Consider the following 17,199-nt stretch of genomic DNA (forward strand, 5'->3'; position numbering starts at 1 on the left):
GTGCGTAGCGGGGAGGAGCGGCCTGGGGGATGTGCGGCGCAGGGGGGGCGGCCAATGGTAAGGTGCCGCGCGGCGGCCAGCTCTGCTCCGCCATGGCTCGCAGGGGCAAGCACGAGCACCGAGGCGTGCAAGGGGGCACGGCGCGCGCAGAGGAGGGGCCGAGTTACGCAGCGCCAGTGAAGGTCGCCAGTGGGGGGGGGTGGTGGTGGCCAGGCGCTCGGCGTCGAGCTCTGCTCGGCGTCGTGCTGCGCGTGCAAGGGAAATGAGAGAAGGAGAAGGAAAAGGAAAAAGAGAAAAGGGGAAAAGAGAAACAGGGGGAAAAGGAAGGGAGGGGGGGTGCGTCGGCGGAATTCGCGGCGACTGTCGCGAGCGCGGGGTTGAGCACGCTGCACGGCACGTGGGTCGAGGAATAGAGAAAGGATGGCGGTTAATTTTGGATGTCAGACGGCGAAACGTCAGGAAACGTTTTGGGCGATTAGGAGCTCGGACGGTAAAAGATTTAGGAACGAGTTGAGCTCGACGATGAAAAAGTTTTGAAAATTATTTTAAGCGAGTGATTTGTACTGTAATTTGAATACGATAAAAACACCAGCGTTACATCTCCCCACCCTTATCCTCTGGCTGCTCTTCTCATCTCTTCCGCCCTTCCTTCTTGCTCTACCACCGCCTCCCCTCCCTTCGTCCATGCGCACGGGAGCGATGGGGGGGCAAGCGGGAGCAGCGGTGCAGGGCCGCGGCGACCAGCGCGAGGCAGGCGTGCGGGACCCGGCGGCCGGCACGTGGGGCCTTCCCCCGCCGCCCCCTCTCCTTCCTTCCTCTGCTGCCTCCTCCCCTCCCTTCTTCCTCGCGAACGGGAGAGGCGGCGGGCAGGAGCGGTTGCGGCCAGCGCGCGGGCGAACTGCCCATCTCCTCCCTTCTTCCTCCTCACGGGAGCAATAGCGGGGCGGCACAACCAGACCCTCCTCGGCCTAGCCTCAACGGGCGGCGGCGCGGGTGGCCTGGCCAAGCCCCGGCGGGCGGTGCAACCAGATCCCGCTCAGTTTGGCCCCAGCGAGCGGTGGTGTGGATGGATTATTTTTTTCAAATATGTATATGTGGCCGGATTGATTTGTGAATAATTTTGTGGTAGTAACTGATCTTGTGAAGAATTGATTTGTGATTATAATTGATTTTGTGATTGCAATTTGGAGAAATATTTGGAAGCTAGCCCGTGTACGGGAGCCGGCGGGATGATTTTTTTCTGAAAAACTACATTAGCCCTGGTTGTAGGCGCCGAGACAAAAACATCAAGCACATTAGTCCTAAATAGCTGGTCTTGGTTGAGAAACCAGGACTAAAGCCGGTTCACAAAGCCGGTTCCCAATTGGGACTGATGAAGGGCCCGTTCCCACATGGGACTGACGAAGGGTTCTGTACTAGTGTCTTGGGATCTTGTCCCAGTGGTCATCCCGACGTGTTGTAGGCTTGTAGCTGCATGCGCAGGATAAACACTTAGCAACGTATAGGATAGTTTATTATTATCTACTCCCTCCATCACATGAAGAGTGCAATTTTAATTTTTCAGATAGATTAGTGGTGGTGTAAAATAACCTTTATGACCTTATTTTTTGACATGCATAGACTTCCTAAAATCATGGACAGGAGATAATTTTGGCATGCGAGATCTGACCACTAAATTAGGCGGTTGTTGGCATTAAATTCCTAGAATTCTCTTTTGTAGGATTTTTTTAAAAAAATGCTAGGATTGCACTCTTCATGAAGATAGAGAGAGTATAGAGTAATTAACTGTTTAACGCGAACCAATAATATATTTATATTAGTATATAATTGCCCCAAAATTATTTCCAAGTTTTCTAGATCATTTTCATTTTTGAAAAGACCTGACGGATTTTATGATTTCTTAAAAAATCCTCTCAAGTGGACAATGGACCTTGCAGTCTCCACTACTATAAAAATGATATTTAGGGACAGTTGAAACTGCGTTTGCAGGGGCTGGTAAAGAGGAGCGCGTAACATATCCACCCTGTAAATGCAAAAAAAATATCCCATCTAATCAGCCACCACCACAAGCCTCCCTACTACAGAAGCATTAACCGGGGTTCGAACCGCTTAACTTAAGCCTTACGCGTACTCTTCTCTCTACCACACTACATAGTCACTTGTGACTCTATGAGGTATGTCATTCTTTTGTATTAACTCTGAAATTGATTTATAGATGCGGGTGACGCAATCACCCGACTCTGGAAATCATTTCTAGGAGCGGGTGATGCCATCACCCACACCTACAATTATTTATTTATTCATTTTATTTTTATTTTTATACTTTTCTTTGAAAATATAAACATATATTTGTATATACTCACACAAGATATATTTCACATATCTCAAGTGTTTTTTCAAATGGTTAAAATATCACAATCGCACTACATATGTTCAAATTGCTATCATATTCACATATACTACATTCATAATATATTGTACAACACATGTATTATAGAGAGATTAAAATTATTTTTTGGATTATTAAATGACCTTGAATGAAAAGGTTATCAACTATAAAATTTTAGGTCTCATCCTCTCTACAATTTTGATATAAAGTTTAACATCATCCGAGATCATATAAAAAAGTTATGAATTTATTTATGTAAGACCATTTGTAGAGGCGGGTCATACCATCATCTGCCCCTAAAAATTATTTTTGGGACGGGTGATGCCATCACCCACCCCTACAAATGGTGGCCGTTTCAAAGGGGCAGATGAGGCCATCACCCGCCCCTGAAGATGTATTTTCAGAGGCGGGTCGGAAGCTACGGTAATCCTGCTCCTTTTGTAGTAGCGGGTTACCTTTTAGCTATCCCTAGAAAAAAGGAGCGCTTTTACAAATTATTTTTGTAGTAGTGCTTATGGATATGGTATGATTGGTGTCAACATGTGAGTATATATAATCCACCGAACATAAGATGAGCGAGCACCGGAAATGTAGTCATGCGTGAGATTACTCTGTGGTCTCTTGCTGTCCCTTTGAGATCGGAAAACTGACACAAGTGGGTCAATTCCAACAGATAAGGTGCCGAATGCCCATACACGTGTCCGAAAGTTGAAACAAGAGAGTTACAAAACCTAGATAGATTACACTAAAGACAACGCACACGGCTGACACTTTATTTGCTTTCACTGAAAAAACGAGACTCACGCTCACGACCCGACTAAAGACGATGCCAAATCCTTCTCTGGATCCGCCATGATGGAGTGACATATGCGTCAATCTCCGATCCAACGAGACCCACATTTGATTTTAGCTTCTTCCGCCCTGCAAAATACATGCAAATCCCTACAATAATAATCTCTTGTTCGTGTAACATGCATGCGATGGTACACGCACGACGATCCGTAGTAAGGTTGCCTACCAATTTACTAGAGAAGTATGTCGGGCACCATCAAGGAGAAGCAGCAGTCCTTGAAGGCGTCCATGGCGCGGCTGTAGAGGGACACGAGCGCCTCCACGCTCCCGTCGCTCTGGGGGCACAGCGGCAGGATGTAGACGGCGCCGTCCACCGGCTGGTTGCTCGGCATGTACAGGAACTGCCGGCCGCCGCCGAAGTCGAGGTCGTAGAAGGGGATCCTGTACAGGCAGTACACCTCGACGTCCGGGCTCTCCGCCGCGTCGGACATGGGCTCCAGCCCTTCCTCCTCGACGGCCCCGGAGCCGATGAAGTCGATGAACGACCTGAAGTAGGCGTCGTCCACGCGGGCGACCTCCCGGCGGATGAGCTCCGCGGCGCGCCCTAGGGGGCCGGCCAGCAGCTCCCGCGCGGTGGCGGCCGGGTGCGCCCATAGCACGACGTTGCCGGTGTACCCCTGGGGCACCCGCGGGCTGCTCATCCGCGCCCGCCCGTTCACGGCCATGTGCAGCGTCGTCGTGGCCTCGCCGCCGTCGAGCCCCCGCGCCCTGGTCACGCACCGCCAGAGGTGCGCCACCAGGCACTGCATGGTGGTGTACGGACGGAGCGTGGTCGCCGCCGCGGATGCCCGCGACTTGAGGTCGGAGATGAACTCCCTGCTGAAGCGCACCTTGTGCGTCACCACTACGTCGTTGTCGGCGGCGCGCGGCGGGCTCTTCTTCTCGTCGTCGTCGTCGTCGTCGTTGGGGACCTTGAACTCGGTGCCGCGGTGGTCGAACTCGACCCGGGGCGGGTGGCGGGGCAGGAAGAAGGACTCCCGGTCGTGCACCGGGACGGGGTCGACGGTGGCGCCGCGGGTGCACTGGCCCCAGGCGAGCAGGCACTGGCACATGGCGAAGCCGTCGCCGACGGCGTGGTGCATGGTGTGGCCGACGACGAGGGAGCCGCACGCGAACCTCGTGACCTGGACCAGCATGAGCTCCTCCGCGCCCTCGCCGCTGGGGTGCAGGCGCCGCGCCGCCGCCGGCTGCAGCAGCAGCGGCATGGCGGCCTCCAGCGCGATGCCGGCCGTCGCCTCGACGAACCGCACACCGGCGTCGTTCAGCAGGAGCGCTCGCCGGCCGGCCGCGGACGACCCGTCCGCGGCGATCAGCCTGCCGGCCCACTCGCGGTACTCGGCCAGGGCCCTCGCGAGCCCCGCCTCGAGGGCGGCGGGGGTCGGGGACGGCGAGTGGAAGCCGTGGATGCTGGACATGTACTCGTCGTGGACCTCGTCGAAGACGGTGAGGGGATCACGACGTCCACGGCCGGAGTGCTGCCCTCGCCATAGGCGGGTTTGACGACCTTGGATGACTGCACGACGATCTCCATAGCACGGGGGTGGTTGGTGTCGCTGAAAAAGCTAGAACTATACTTGTGCGTGTCCTAGCTATGAGCCTCCCGATCATGAGCCGCTGTGTTATATAACCGTCAGAGATGCTAAAAGCATATATTCTATTGCAGATCACCTAACTCCAACCATGGTTGACTAACACATGACATCCATATATCGAAGAAACCCTCGTCCAAACAATACTGCCCTAATTCTGCATACCATGTTTCCTTCTAGCAGGATCAGTCGTGTCGTTATCTTTTTGGCTGGCAGTCCCATTGCACTGCCTGGTTGCAACTAACAGGGATTCGACGTGAGGGATGTACGAGAGAGATGCGCTTAACTTGCAGCACCTGGATCACGCTACCTAGCTAGTATGCAGTGCGAATGCATGTGACCCGCGTCAGGGCGCTACAAATCATGCAATGCACACCGTGAGGAATGGTGCAGACTATGTGCCCCTTTCGAGAGCTCCACGAGCGGCTCCAAACCAGGCTCCCGCCGGAGCCCTTCCAAAGGCTGCAAACAGAGCAGCTCCATCCCAGAAGCCGCACCTGAAACCCCTTTTGCTTACACGGAGGAGAAGCCACGAAACGTGGCTCCGAACGCAGGCCTGCGTCCCCTTGTAAACGTTTGCCATGAACTTTACATTAGTTACAAAGATTTTGCCATCCCCTATTTTTCTCGGACTCGGCACGCAGGCATCGCTAAAAATAAAGAACGCTCCTTCCTCTATCCTTCCTCTCCTGCTGTCTCCCCATCGCGAAACTAGGTGCGGCAACGCATGAATCGTCTCTGGCGGCCGGCGGTAGCGCGCAGGGAGGGCACTCCGATCAGCGAAATCAACGTATCCGCGCTGGCGGAGGTCGATCCCGGCATTGGGGGCAGCGGTGGGTCCCCATACGGGCGAGATGGCACCTGCGGCCAGGCGGAGCGGCAGCAACCGGCCAAGGCTCAGTGTACGCACTGCACGCTCCGAGGGGGAGCGGCATGGCCCAGCTCTCCTACGGCCGGCCCGACCGCGTTCGCAGCGGCATGGCCTAGCATCCCGGCCTTCTGTGTGGGCGCAGTTGTACAGATTCTAGTTCTTTTCAAAGCTAATGTAAGTGAACATTACCTAGCTTATTTTTGGGTCAAATTATTCCAAAATCTCTATTTATGCAAGTGATTTGTATCTTGAATTTCTAGATTCATAGGAGAGATTGTTTTAGTGGCGCGACAGCTATTCATTTTGCCGCCCTGAAAGGTCATACTCGGTGCATTCGGCTTCTTGTGGCTGATTACGTGCCTAGCTTGTCAGACTTTTGGAACGTTATGCGTGGAAAGTCCAGAGATGAAACAAAAAATGATGCCTTCGCACTACCGGAAATGCGGCCTTTGCCGAGTGTCCAGAGCTTTGCCGAGTACAAAATATCGGGCACTCGGCAAAGAGACTCTTTGCCAAGTGCTGCACTCGGCAAAAGAAAACATACGGTGAACTCCACCTTTGCCGAGTGCCATACACTAGGCAAAGAAAAACACTCGGCAAAGAATTTTTTGCCTAGTGTCGAGCACTCGGCAAAGGTAGACACTCAGCAAACGAGCGCCAGGACGTACAGGCAATTAACAGCGTGAGTCTTTACCGAGTGCCTAGTCGAAGATACTCAGCAAAGAGGAGTTTTGCCGAGTGCCTAGGCAAGACACTCGGCAAAATATATATATTTTTTCTTTATTTTGTCTAAAATTTTTTTCTATTATCATCCTACATTCTCCTCAACAACATATGTAATTTAGGTTCATTTATGGAAGCATCTGCTATATTTCGTCAATTTATTTTATTTTATTGAATTTCTTGAATAATTCAAATTTGAACTGGGTGGTCATTCGAATAATGGAAAAAATGAATGAAAAATTATTATTTATGTTAATGAGCATGCTTTGAGGCCTTATCGAAGAAAGGACCAGAAATTTCAAACCTACTATTCACGAAACATGGCAACTAAATTGTGTTCAAGTCGTGTTTAAATTGTATAAAAGGCAAATTTGGTCGGAAAATTATAATACTTGTCGAGATGTCATGTTATCATGTGAGGATACCGTGATAAAATTTTTATAAAATTTCGTGAAAGTTTCACATCTACGATGCTTAACACCTAATCGGGCTTCACATAAAATCATACACCTCTTTGGAGAACTTTCAATTTGTAAGCATTGGTATGTTGTAATTTTCGCGAAACCTCATCAGATTTTTATCACAGCTTCCCCATATGATATCATTACATCTCGACAAGTTTCATAATTTTCGGACCATATTTATTTTTTATACATTTTAAAAACAACTGGACAAGAAGTTCGTCGTCATGTTTCGTGGACAATAAGTTTGAAATTTCTGGTTTTTTTCTCGATAAGGTCTCAACGCATGCTTCAATAACGTGAATATCATTTTTTTCATTCATTGTTTTTCATTATTCGTGTGACTTGTAGTTCAAATTTCAATAATTAGAAGAAATTCAATAAAATGAAATAAATTGACGAAATATAGCAAACACTTCGAGTAATGGGCACAAATTGCACATACTGTTGCATATAATGTAAGTATCACAACAAAAAAGTTCGGTGCCAAAAAGTGAAAAAAATAAAAATTGTTTGCCGAGTGTAGGGCTCAAGGCACTCGGCAAAGAATGTGAATATTTAAAAAAATTGGATTTCGATTTCTTTGCCGAGTGCCATATCCGGGCACTCGGCAAAGAGGGGCCTTTGCCGAGTGCCCCAGATCTGGCACTCGGCAAAGAGGGGCCATATCTAACCGGCTCACTCGCCGTTACCCACACACTCGCTCACTCGCTCACACGCCGCGCCCGCGCCCCCGCCCGCGCCCGCCCCCGACCCCTCCGGCGGCACCCCCGGCCGCGCCCGCGCCCGCGCCTCCGCCCCCGCCCCCGGCCGCCCCCGCGCCTCCGCCCCCGCCCCCGGCCGCCCACGGCCGCGCCCCCGCCCCCGCCCCCGGCCGCGCCCCTGCCGCACCCGCCCCCGACCCCTCCGGCTGCGCCCCCGGCCCGCGCCCCCTTCTCCCCACACAGCCCGGGACACGCCGCGGAGCCCCTCCTCGCCTCTGCTCCCGTGGACGCGCAGGCTGCGCCCGCCCCCTCCTCCCCGCACGGCCCGGAACGCGCCGTAGGTGTTTGTGCTATGCCTCTGCAATTAAATTGTACTTGGTTTGGCCAGTTCTATGTTCTTATCACTGCATTGGTGCTTCATATTTTTATTTTGATACTCTTTCGTTCTGCATGATAAACAATTGGTGAACTGCACATCTAGTATAGGCATAAGAATACAATTAAATTCTCCTAAGATATGATCACTTTATTTTCTTATTGAGAAAGTAGACGTGGTATGTATATGTGCTCATGCATATGTGGGGATGATGGGTTAATGTAAATGCTATGTCTGGTGGTAAACAATCACAATCATAACAGAAATAAACCACTACCATAGCTATAATTAATCTTTTGCTAGTTTTATTTGAAGTGTTCCCGTTCACTTTATATGTCGATCACCTTTGCCATGTCTGTTGAGTCAGAATAGGTAGGACAATAGGACATGTATTAAACCATTAAGATGCGAATTAACAACTTCAACCAGTACAAGCTTTAGCTATAGAGAGAAAAGCTCTATGTTCCTCACACCACTGAATTAGTGTGAAATTCCTTAATAATTGTGGCTTGTACGACTGAAATTGTGGGTTAAAACCCATGTCAGCTAGATATCTTGTAAACACGCTATGCTAAATTATCCAGCTGCTTACAAGCAGAAACTTCTAGTTTTTTTAAAAAAAATACATTTGGGTAATACACACTATGAGTTTATTACTGTGTATTGACTCCCGCGATTAGTGATCTAAAGACATCCATTAGGCGATGAGTAACCAATCAGCTAGGGCTTTGGACGGCTTCAGTTTTGCAAGTTGGGTGTGTTCATGGATGCACTGCATGGTGTGTACTGCTTCCCACACGCAAGCTTGCCTTGTGACCACGTAGATGTAAACAATCATATGATCTTGAAAGCTTATCTTGTTGATAGCGGAGATGGACATATATATGCTTGCGTATGCTCCACCCACCTTCTCTTTTCATGGTTTCTGTTAAATAGAAGCATCTCAATGTTCCCTTTTACTTTCCTATAGATGAAGGGCCGTTACATCCTATAGATGGAGGGCAATTGATATTACTCTGTATCGGGTGTGTATGTTAGAGGATGGAAGACCGTGCGTGGATGTACATTGGCCGCCCAAGTCAGGCTGGGATGACTAGTGAGTGGATCAACAAGACCGATGCTTTCTTGGAAATGGCGTTTGGCGAAGCTGCTAAAGGAGCGAGTATGATTCTCTGCCCATGCAGCAAGTGTGCAAACAGGAAAAGACAAAATAAGAAGAACATGGGGGAACATCTTTGCAAGAATGGATTTACGGCAGACTATACCTGGTGGATCTACCACGGTGAAGCCAATCGTATGAGAGAGGATGTGGTGAGACCACGTGTCGAGGATTATGATGCTGATGCCGGTGTAGCGGATATGTTTGATGACTATGGGGAGGCACGGTTCGCTGAGGGACAAACGGAGGAGGAGATAGAGGCGACCGCAAAGGCGTTCTACGACATGCTTGCCGCGTCACATAAACTCCTTCATGGACATACGATGGTTTTTCAGCTTGATGCCATTGGACGCATAATGGCGTTAAAGTCGCAGTACAGCCTGAGTCGAGACACGTTTGATGGTTTGTTGACAGTTATTGGCAGCCTGCTTCCGAAGGGTCACATTTTGCCAAAGAGCATGTATGAGGCACGGAAACTCCTTCGTGCACTCAAGATGCCGTATGAGCAGATACATGCTTGTATGAATGGGTGCGTCCTGTTTAGGAAAGGATATGCGGAAGCAAAGTACTGTCCAAAGTGTAAATTCTCAAGGTTCATGGAGGTAGACAGTGATAGTGATAGCCCAAAGAGGCAGCTTAACATTCCCGTGACAGTCCTACGATACCTTCCGTTCATACCGAGGATCCAGCGGCTATACATGACTGAGGAATACGCGAAACAAATGACTTGGCACAAAAATGGCAAATGATACAATCCTGACAAGATGGTACATGCATCCGATGGTGAAGCATGGAAACACTTTGATAGCATTCATCATGAGAAAGCCAGAGATGCTCGTAATGTACGTGTTGCGCTGGCAACAGATGGGTTCAATCCATATGGAATGTCGGCTGCCACATACACATGCTGGCCTGCATTCGTTATCCCCCTCAATGTACCCCCGGGCGTATGCTTTCAACGACAGAACATAATCTTGTCGTTGATTATTCCTGAACACCCGGGGAATAATATGGGTGTGTTCATGGAGCCTCTCATTGATGATTTGATCCATGCTTGGGAGGACGGGGTATGGACATACGATCGGGCTACAAAGCAAAACTTCATAATGCATGTTTGGTACCAATACTCCATGCATGACTTGCTGGCGTATGGGGTATTCAGCGTATGGTGTGTTCACGGGAAGTTCCCATGTTCTGTATGCAAGGAAGGTCTTAGGTTCATTTGGTTGTAGAAGGGTGGCAAGTATGTTGCTTTCGACAAACATCGGCAATTCCTCCCTCTTGACCATCCATTCCGACAAGACATCAAGAACTTTACGAAAGGTGTCGCAGCAACAGGCCTTGCACCTCCAATGAAGACTAGTGGCGCAATTCGTCAGGAGATAGATGGTCTCGTGGTCAATCCAGCAGGTGGCTTTGTGGGATGTAGGGAACAACATATGTGGACTCATAAGTCAGGCTTGTCTCGGCTCCCCTACTATGATGACCTTCTCCTTCCACACAACATTGATATCATGCACACCGAAAAGAATATCGCTGAGGCACTTTGGTCAACAATCATGGACATTCCTGGCAAGACAAAGGACAACGTTAAGGCTAGAGTTGATCTGGCAATATTATGTGATAGACCAAACCTAGAGATGAAGCCTCCTGGTCGCGGAAAGACATGGAGAAGGACTAAGGCCGATTTCGTATTGACCAAGCCCCAGAGGAGGGAAGTACTAGACTGGATTAAGAAGTTGATGTTCCCTGATGGGTATGCAGCTAATCTGAGTAGGGGGGTCAACTTTTCATCTATGCGAGTCTTAGGGATGAAGAGTCATGACTACCACATATGGATTGAGCGGCTTCTTCCGGCGATGGTTCGAGGCTATTTCCCTGAGCATGTCTAGCTCGTGCTTGCAGAGTTGAGCTATTTCTTCTGCCAGCTTTGTGCCAAGGAGTTATCTCGGACTGTGGTTGCAGACTTAGAAAGAATGGCACCGGTGTTTCTCTATAAGTTGGAGAAGATCCTTCCACCCGGTTTCTTGAACCCGATGAAGCATATGATTTTGCACCTCCTGTATGAGGTACGAATGGGGGGGCGTGCAGGGTTATTGGTGCTATCCAATTGAGAGATGTCTAAAGGTGCTTCGAAAGAAATGTGGAAATAAAAGCAAAATTGAGGCTTCCATTGCAGAGGCATACATTCATGAAGAGGTGTCCAACTTCACAACAACATACTATGGTAAGAACAGAACATCGTGGCTTGATTCATTTTCTACATTTGGACGGCTTAATTTCATCTTCTAATATGTCATGCATGTACTTGCTGTCCTGTAGGTAACAACCTCCCTAGCGTGCATAATCCTCCCCCTCGTTACAATGCTAGCGAAAATGAATCGAACCTCAGCCTTTTGCAAGGGCAACTCGGAAGTGCAAGTGGTTCGACCACTAAGATATTGAGCCCTCAAGAGTGGCATCAGATCATGCTATATGTGTTGACCAACCTTGAAGAGGTGGTGCCGTACATGAAGCGATTTCTTGTTGAGTTCTGGTGTCAATCAAGGGATCCTACCTAGCAGGAATGTGATACCCTTCTTAGACAGGGCGCAGGGAATGGATCGCCCACTTTCATTGCTTGGTTCAAACAGTAGGTACCGTCCAATCTAGCTCGTACTTAGTTTGTCATTCGTAGTTGTTCTTACGTGCAAATAATATAATGATCTATCGTGCTTGAACTTGTAGGGTCATAGGATGAGTGCCGAGTTGAGACAGGTTGCCGATGGCTTTGACTATAGGGTCAGGTCATATTCTGGTTATGACGTTAATGGATATCGTTTTTGGACGAGAAGCCATGAGGCAAGTCAACCCAATCGAAAGACCACAAATTCTAGAGTTTTTACTCCCGGCCTTGATAATGTTGAGTATTATGGAAGAATTAAAGAAATATACGAACTCAGTTTTCATGGTTCCAAACCTCTCAATCCCGTCATATTCAAATGCCATTGGTTTGATCCAGATGTAATGAGACGGACATATTCTAATCTTGGGCTAGTGGAGGTCCGACAGGATTCTGTCTTACCAGGAGACGATGTCTATATTGTGGCCCAACAAGCCATACAAGTTTATTATCTCCCATATGCGTGCCAAACCAAGGAGCATCTTAAGGGTTGGTATGTTGTGCACAAGGTATCACTGCATGGCAAAGTACCTGTCCCAATCGATGAGGATTACAATTTAGACCCAAACACACATGATGGAGAGTTCTTTCAAGAAGAGGGGCTAGAAGGACGATTTGAGATAGACTTAACCGAAGCAATCGGAACGGAAGTTGAAATGGTTGTTGATGAGGAGGAGGAGGAGGAGGAGGAGGAGGAGGATCAGGTGCAAAATGCGAAAGACTTATAAATGCTAGAAGCATTACATTTAGGCAATGTTAATGATGATAGTTATGCTTCGGATAATGCGGACTATGACATGGTTGATAGTGATGATGAGACTTATGATCCAGCTAATCCTGATGATGAAGATTACTTTTCATCAATGTAATACTATATTATTATGTAATTATGTTTTATTTATTTTGCATCTCTTTCTAAGTATGTCATGTTTATCTGTACTTATTGGTTTACTCTTCTTAATTTCAGGTGATTGAACAAAGATGGTGGGCGGTGGTTACTTGAGGAATGTACGGTCCCTTTACTCTAGGGCGAGGAGTGCCCCTGCACCGTCTGATGTAGCAGAGGGGTCGTCACGGAGGGGGAGGGGGAGGGGGAGGAGGGGGAGGGGGAGCTCACAGGGGCCCTCGTAGGACGACATGGAGGAGGAGGCACAGTTGCCTACACAGGACGAGGAGGTGCAGGAGAGGGACGAGGAGTCGCAGGAGGAGGACGAGGAGGCGCAGCACACCGCCTCTGGTTCCGCGGGCTCTGGTTCCGCAGCCTCTGGTGCGTCGAGAGTCTACTTGCGAGGTCCCCCGAGTCTCCCTCACCGACCGATTCCTCATGACAGGCGCCCGCTGATTACTCTTGATAAGGATAGGTAACTTTAAATGTTTTCACCGCTTCTACATGTTATATGTTCAAATCTGGAATAGAAACTAATGATTTTTCTTAATCACTTTGTGCTGGGGCTGGAAGATTGTGCACCCTGGAGCTTCTCACAAGCGCACTGTCAATGGCATCATCGGTATTCTATGCAGGCAACACTTCCCTGGCATGGTTGAGTATGGCGGAGTGTGGGAGCCGGCCTATACGTTTGAGAACTACGCCGCGGCCCCCGATGCTGAAGATCGGGAGGGCAGGGTATTCAGCAACAAGGCGGAGCGGGTGAAGAAAGAGCTGTGGGTAAGTGCTCAATAAATCGCATATTAATTGCACAATTTTACACCATAAATGAATGAGATCCATTGTGTTTGTATATGTATGATTTCTTCAGATGCGAGGCTGGTAAAGAGGGCGAGGCGGATGTGGTGATCACCAACTGCTGCAAGAAACTAGTCTGGGAGATGCACTACAAGGCGTGTATCCAAGCCGTCAGAAATTACCACGCCACCGTCCTTGGACAGAGGGTCACCAAAGAAGAAGCAAGAACAATTTATTTGACTCTGGAGCAGTACATACAGGTAAAGAACAGAACACCGTGGCTTGATTCTTTTTCTACATTAGGACGGCTTAATTTTATCTTCTAATATGTCATGCATGTACTTGGTGTCTTGTAGGTGGCTCCTAATTGGTGCATCTCGTATCCCGATTGCTGGCGACGCATAGTGCAAAAGTGGTGCTCCGAGGAGTGGGAGGAGAATCACGTTGCTTGCCGGGAGCGACGTTTGATGATGACAGGTGTAGCACACCATCAAGGCTGCCGCAACCTCAGCGGATACGCTAAAGCATGGGTACGCGAATACATTTATTTCATCTAACACACAATTATGCATGCTTTCTAATCATCTTGTTGCTTTTCTCGCAGTCATCATCACATGGTGGCCAGCCTTGCAACCTCTTCATGGCATTTGCTCTATCCCACAAGGGAAAGGCGACCTCCGGCGTCAGCTACAACCCGGAGGATGGGTCCGAGGCATACAACAATGCGAGCATCCACACCCACCTCAGTGAGTACACATCAATGGCAAGGGAGGTCCATGGCCCAGAATATGATCCCACCATAGAGGACCTTGACACAGAGATCGTCATGAGGGTCGGAGGAGGTAAGAAGAAAGGACGGTATTGTGGCAGAACCAACCTGAATTATGCCGGGTCAAGTATGCAAGTCCTCTCTCAAGGGCTCCAACGTACTTCAAACGGTGTAACCCCTTGGCCTGTCGGGTAACATCCCGATAAACCACCAAATGCAGGATCAAACAAGGTACCTCGCACGAAGGCGAGTCCAGAGATACAAATGCCAACCGTTTTTACATCACAGATCTAATATTACATGGTATACAACCATAGTACAAAAACCTAACTAATTCGAATTTATACAAGACTTTTTCAAAGTTATAGTATCTGCAGCGGAAAATAAACGCGACTCTACAGACGTCGCACAACGGATGTTTGAGCTAAGCCCATGCTCAACATCACTCGGAGGGACCTGTGTTGGCCGGGGACGGATCCCACTCCACGGACCAACCATTGGGAAGGGCATAGGGTCATGGCACAAGCAGAGCAGAGTCCTCTGGGAGATTACCTAGACAAAATTTACATTGCAAGACTGAGTATTCTAATACTCAGCAAGGCTTACCTATTTCATGGTATATTTATCCATGTAACTAGACTATGAAGGCTTGTAATGGTTCTGGGTTTAATTTCAGCTGAAAAGCAACAAACAGTAGATCCTTAATTTTCTAATTTTTAGCTTTCAGATTCTAGTTGGTTATCCATTCTAAGTAAGCAATTATAGCTATTCAAACATGGTAGAACTTTTTCAGCAAACATCATCTTTGATCATTATCAGGTTGCTCTTATTACTCTATGTGGCAAAGGAATTTAGCAGTCTCAATCTCCATGAGAAACGGACAATTCCTGAATCGAATTTTATCCTTGCAAGGGTAAACCTAGCTCACACGCTTGGAACATCCAGAGATCGTTCCGAAGCAACCGTTTGCCTTTCATTCTGACTCGTGGATCAGATCCACCACAAGCGACTGTAGGACCATACGCACATTCAATGTGCAGGACATATGTCTGTAGCGCGACTACATGACCATACTCCTGTCCGCCTGTGCGAAACGTATGCCTACAGTGTGCGTGACTGTAGGATGTACTCACATCTGCTGCGGAATGTTCTTCCGCACGTCGGTGCGTGTGCGAAAAACCGAATTACGATTGGTGGGAGGTATGTGCACTCCTCGGGCCGATTGGTTACTAGGCTTACCGTTACCATATTTCGCGGCATGTGGCTAGTACTTTCAAACGCTTAACCACCGCTACCACACACTACAACCTTAGCCAAATTCATCAACACAGACGGGGTATCATCTCAACCATGATACTTCACATAAATCCCGTCCGTCATCCTTATAGTGATTGCAGGAATGTAAACATTGCAACTCCTATATCGCGCGAGTGACAGAAAATCACCCGACTTCTACCGGTCCTATTAGCCGAGCATCTATGCGACAAGAACTCAGGCACAATACATAGGTTCCTAGGATGCAATGCATCTAGGGTTCCATTTCATCTCCTAGACTTAATGCAAGATATAATATATAAGTATAAGATTGCATAATGTAGTAATTTAAAATACTGGGTTATGCACCGGGGCTTGCCTTCGTTGGTGGGGCTAGAGTCAGGGATGTTAGTATTGTTATCTTTCGAACTTTGGTTCGGGGCTTCAGATAATCCCTTAGTGACGTTCACTTGGTCTTCAGAAATATCCTCTACAGACTCCTGGGAGATCTCGTAGGTACCATCTATGGAAGTAATTATATCTACATGTAATGCAATATTACATTCAAAGTGTGCACATAAAACTATTTTACTTCACGATAAAGTTGCAATCCAACACTCATTTAACATATTACTCATATAACAACTAAAAAGATTTGAAACTAAACTTAGGTAGAGCTTTAGGTGGACAACTAATTAAAATTGACTATTTGTTGAGGATTACAACAGAGCTGATTGGAAACAACAGGGTTTTAGCCGATAGAATCGGAAAAGGAGGGAGTTATCTACATAGTTTTTAGGAAATCTGCTGATTTCTGTTTGGAAGAGAAATCGGCAGGAGCGGTCCCTGTGTATGATCAGAGGGGATTAGCCGATTTTGGTTCACCTGAGGTCAAATCGGCTGATATAGAGAGGAACGTTGAAGGTACAGTACTCCAAGGATAGAAAAAGAAAAGATCTTGCTGATTGGATTATCAGTATGTTTCTGGTCTATCCGATTGGTTGGTGCATTAGCCTTGGCCTTAACCGATTCATGTGCATCAGGTCTAGCCGATTGGATGTCTACTGGTGCTAGCTGATTGGCTAAAGCTGTATCGGCCGTGCCTAACAGAGACTCTTATTGTGCTAACTTGCTGATCTGTGGTGGTGTGTTTCGGCAGGTGCAGCCGATATGTCATCTAAATCGGATGTCTAGCTGATCACTGCGCGCATCGGCTTAGCCGATTTGTGGTTTTAGCAAGCTAGTCGATCTGTGAATATCAGCACGCTAGTCGATCAGTGCATGTAACTATTCAATATTGGAAGTAGCCGATTGTGCAACAACTACTCGACTCGTGTAGCATGTAACTATCCGATTGCGCATTGGTAAACTAGTCAAGAGTGTGAACATCAGCCGAGCTGATATGTGCGCATGTACTAGATTTGTGAATCGGTACAAGTAGTCGATCAGTGCATTTGCAAACTAGTTGAATAGTGAACATCGGCTGAGCCGATTTGTGTACGTGTACTAGTCGATCGGTGAATCGGCATACTAGTCGATTTAGTGCATCGGCAGATTAGCCGATTTACACATCGGGTAGAACTAGTCGAGTGATGTATTGGCATAGCTAGTTGATTAGTGCGAGTAACTAGCCGATGGTGCATTGGTAGATTAGTCGAACTACGTATCCTTATGGTCTGTGTCTCGGCGTATTCAGCCGATTGGTG

General features: G+C 48.1%; 1 protein-coding gene and 1 pseudogene across 1 annotated transcript; one reads left to right on the forward strand and one right to left on the reverse strand.

Moving 5' to 3' along the window:
• Window positions 1-3,414: 3,414 nt before the first annotated feature.
• LOC112885456 lies at window positions 3,415-4,772 on the reverse strand (annotated as a pseudogene).
• A 4,282-nt stretch (window positions 4,773-9,054) lies between these two features.
• On the forward strand, window positions 9,055-9,873 carry LOC112885457. Its single transcript, XM_025951075.1, has one exon. It carries the CDS (start codon window positions 9,055-9,057, stop codon window positions 9,871-9,873), a length of 819 nt encoding a protein of 272 aa, XP_025806860.1.
• Window positions 9,874-17,199: the final 7,326 nt, after the last annotated feature.

This window comes from Panicum hallii, chromosome 3 (assembly GCF_002211085.1).
Source record: "Panicum hallii strain FIL2 chromosome 3, PHallii_v3.1, whole genome shotgun sequence".
In the NCBI taxonomy this organism is placed as follows: Eukaryota; Viridiplantae; Streptophyta; class Magnoliopsida; order Poales; family Poaceae; genus Panicum; species Panicum hallii.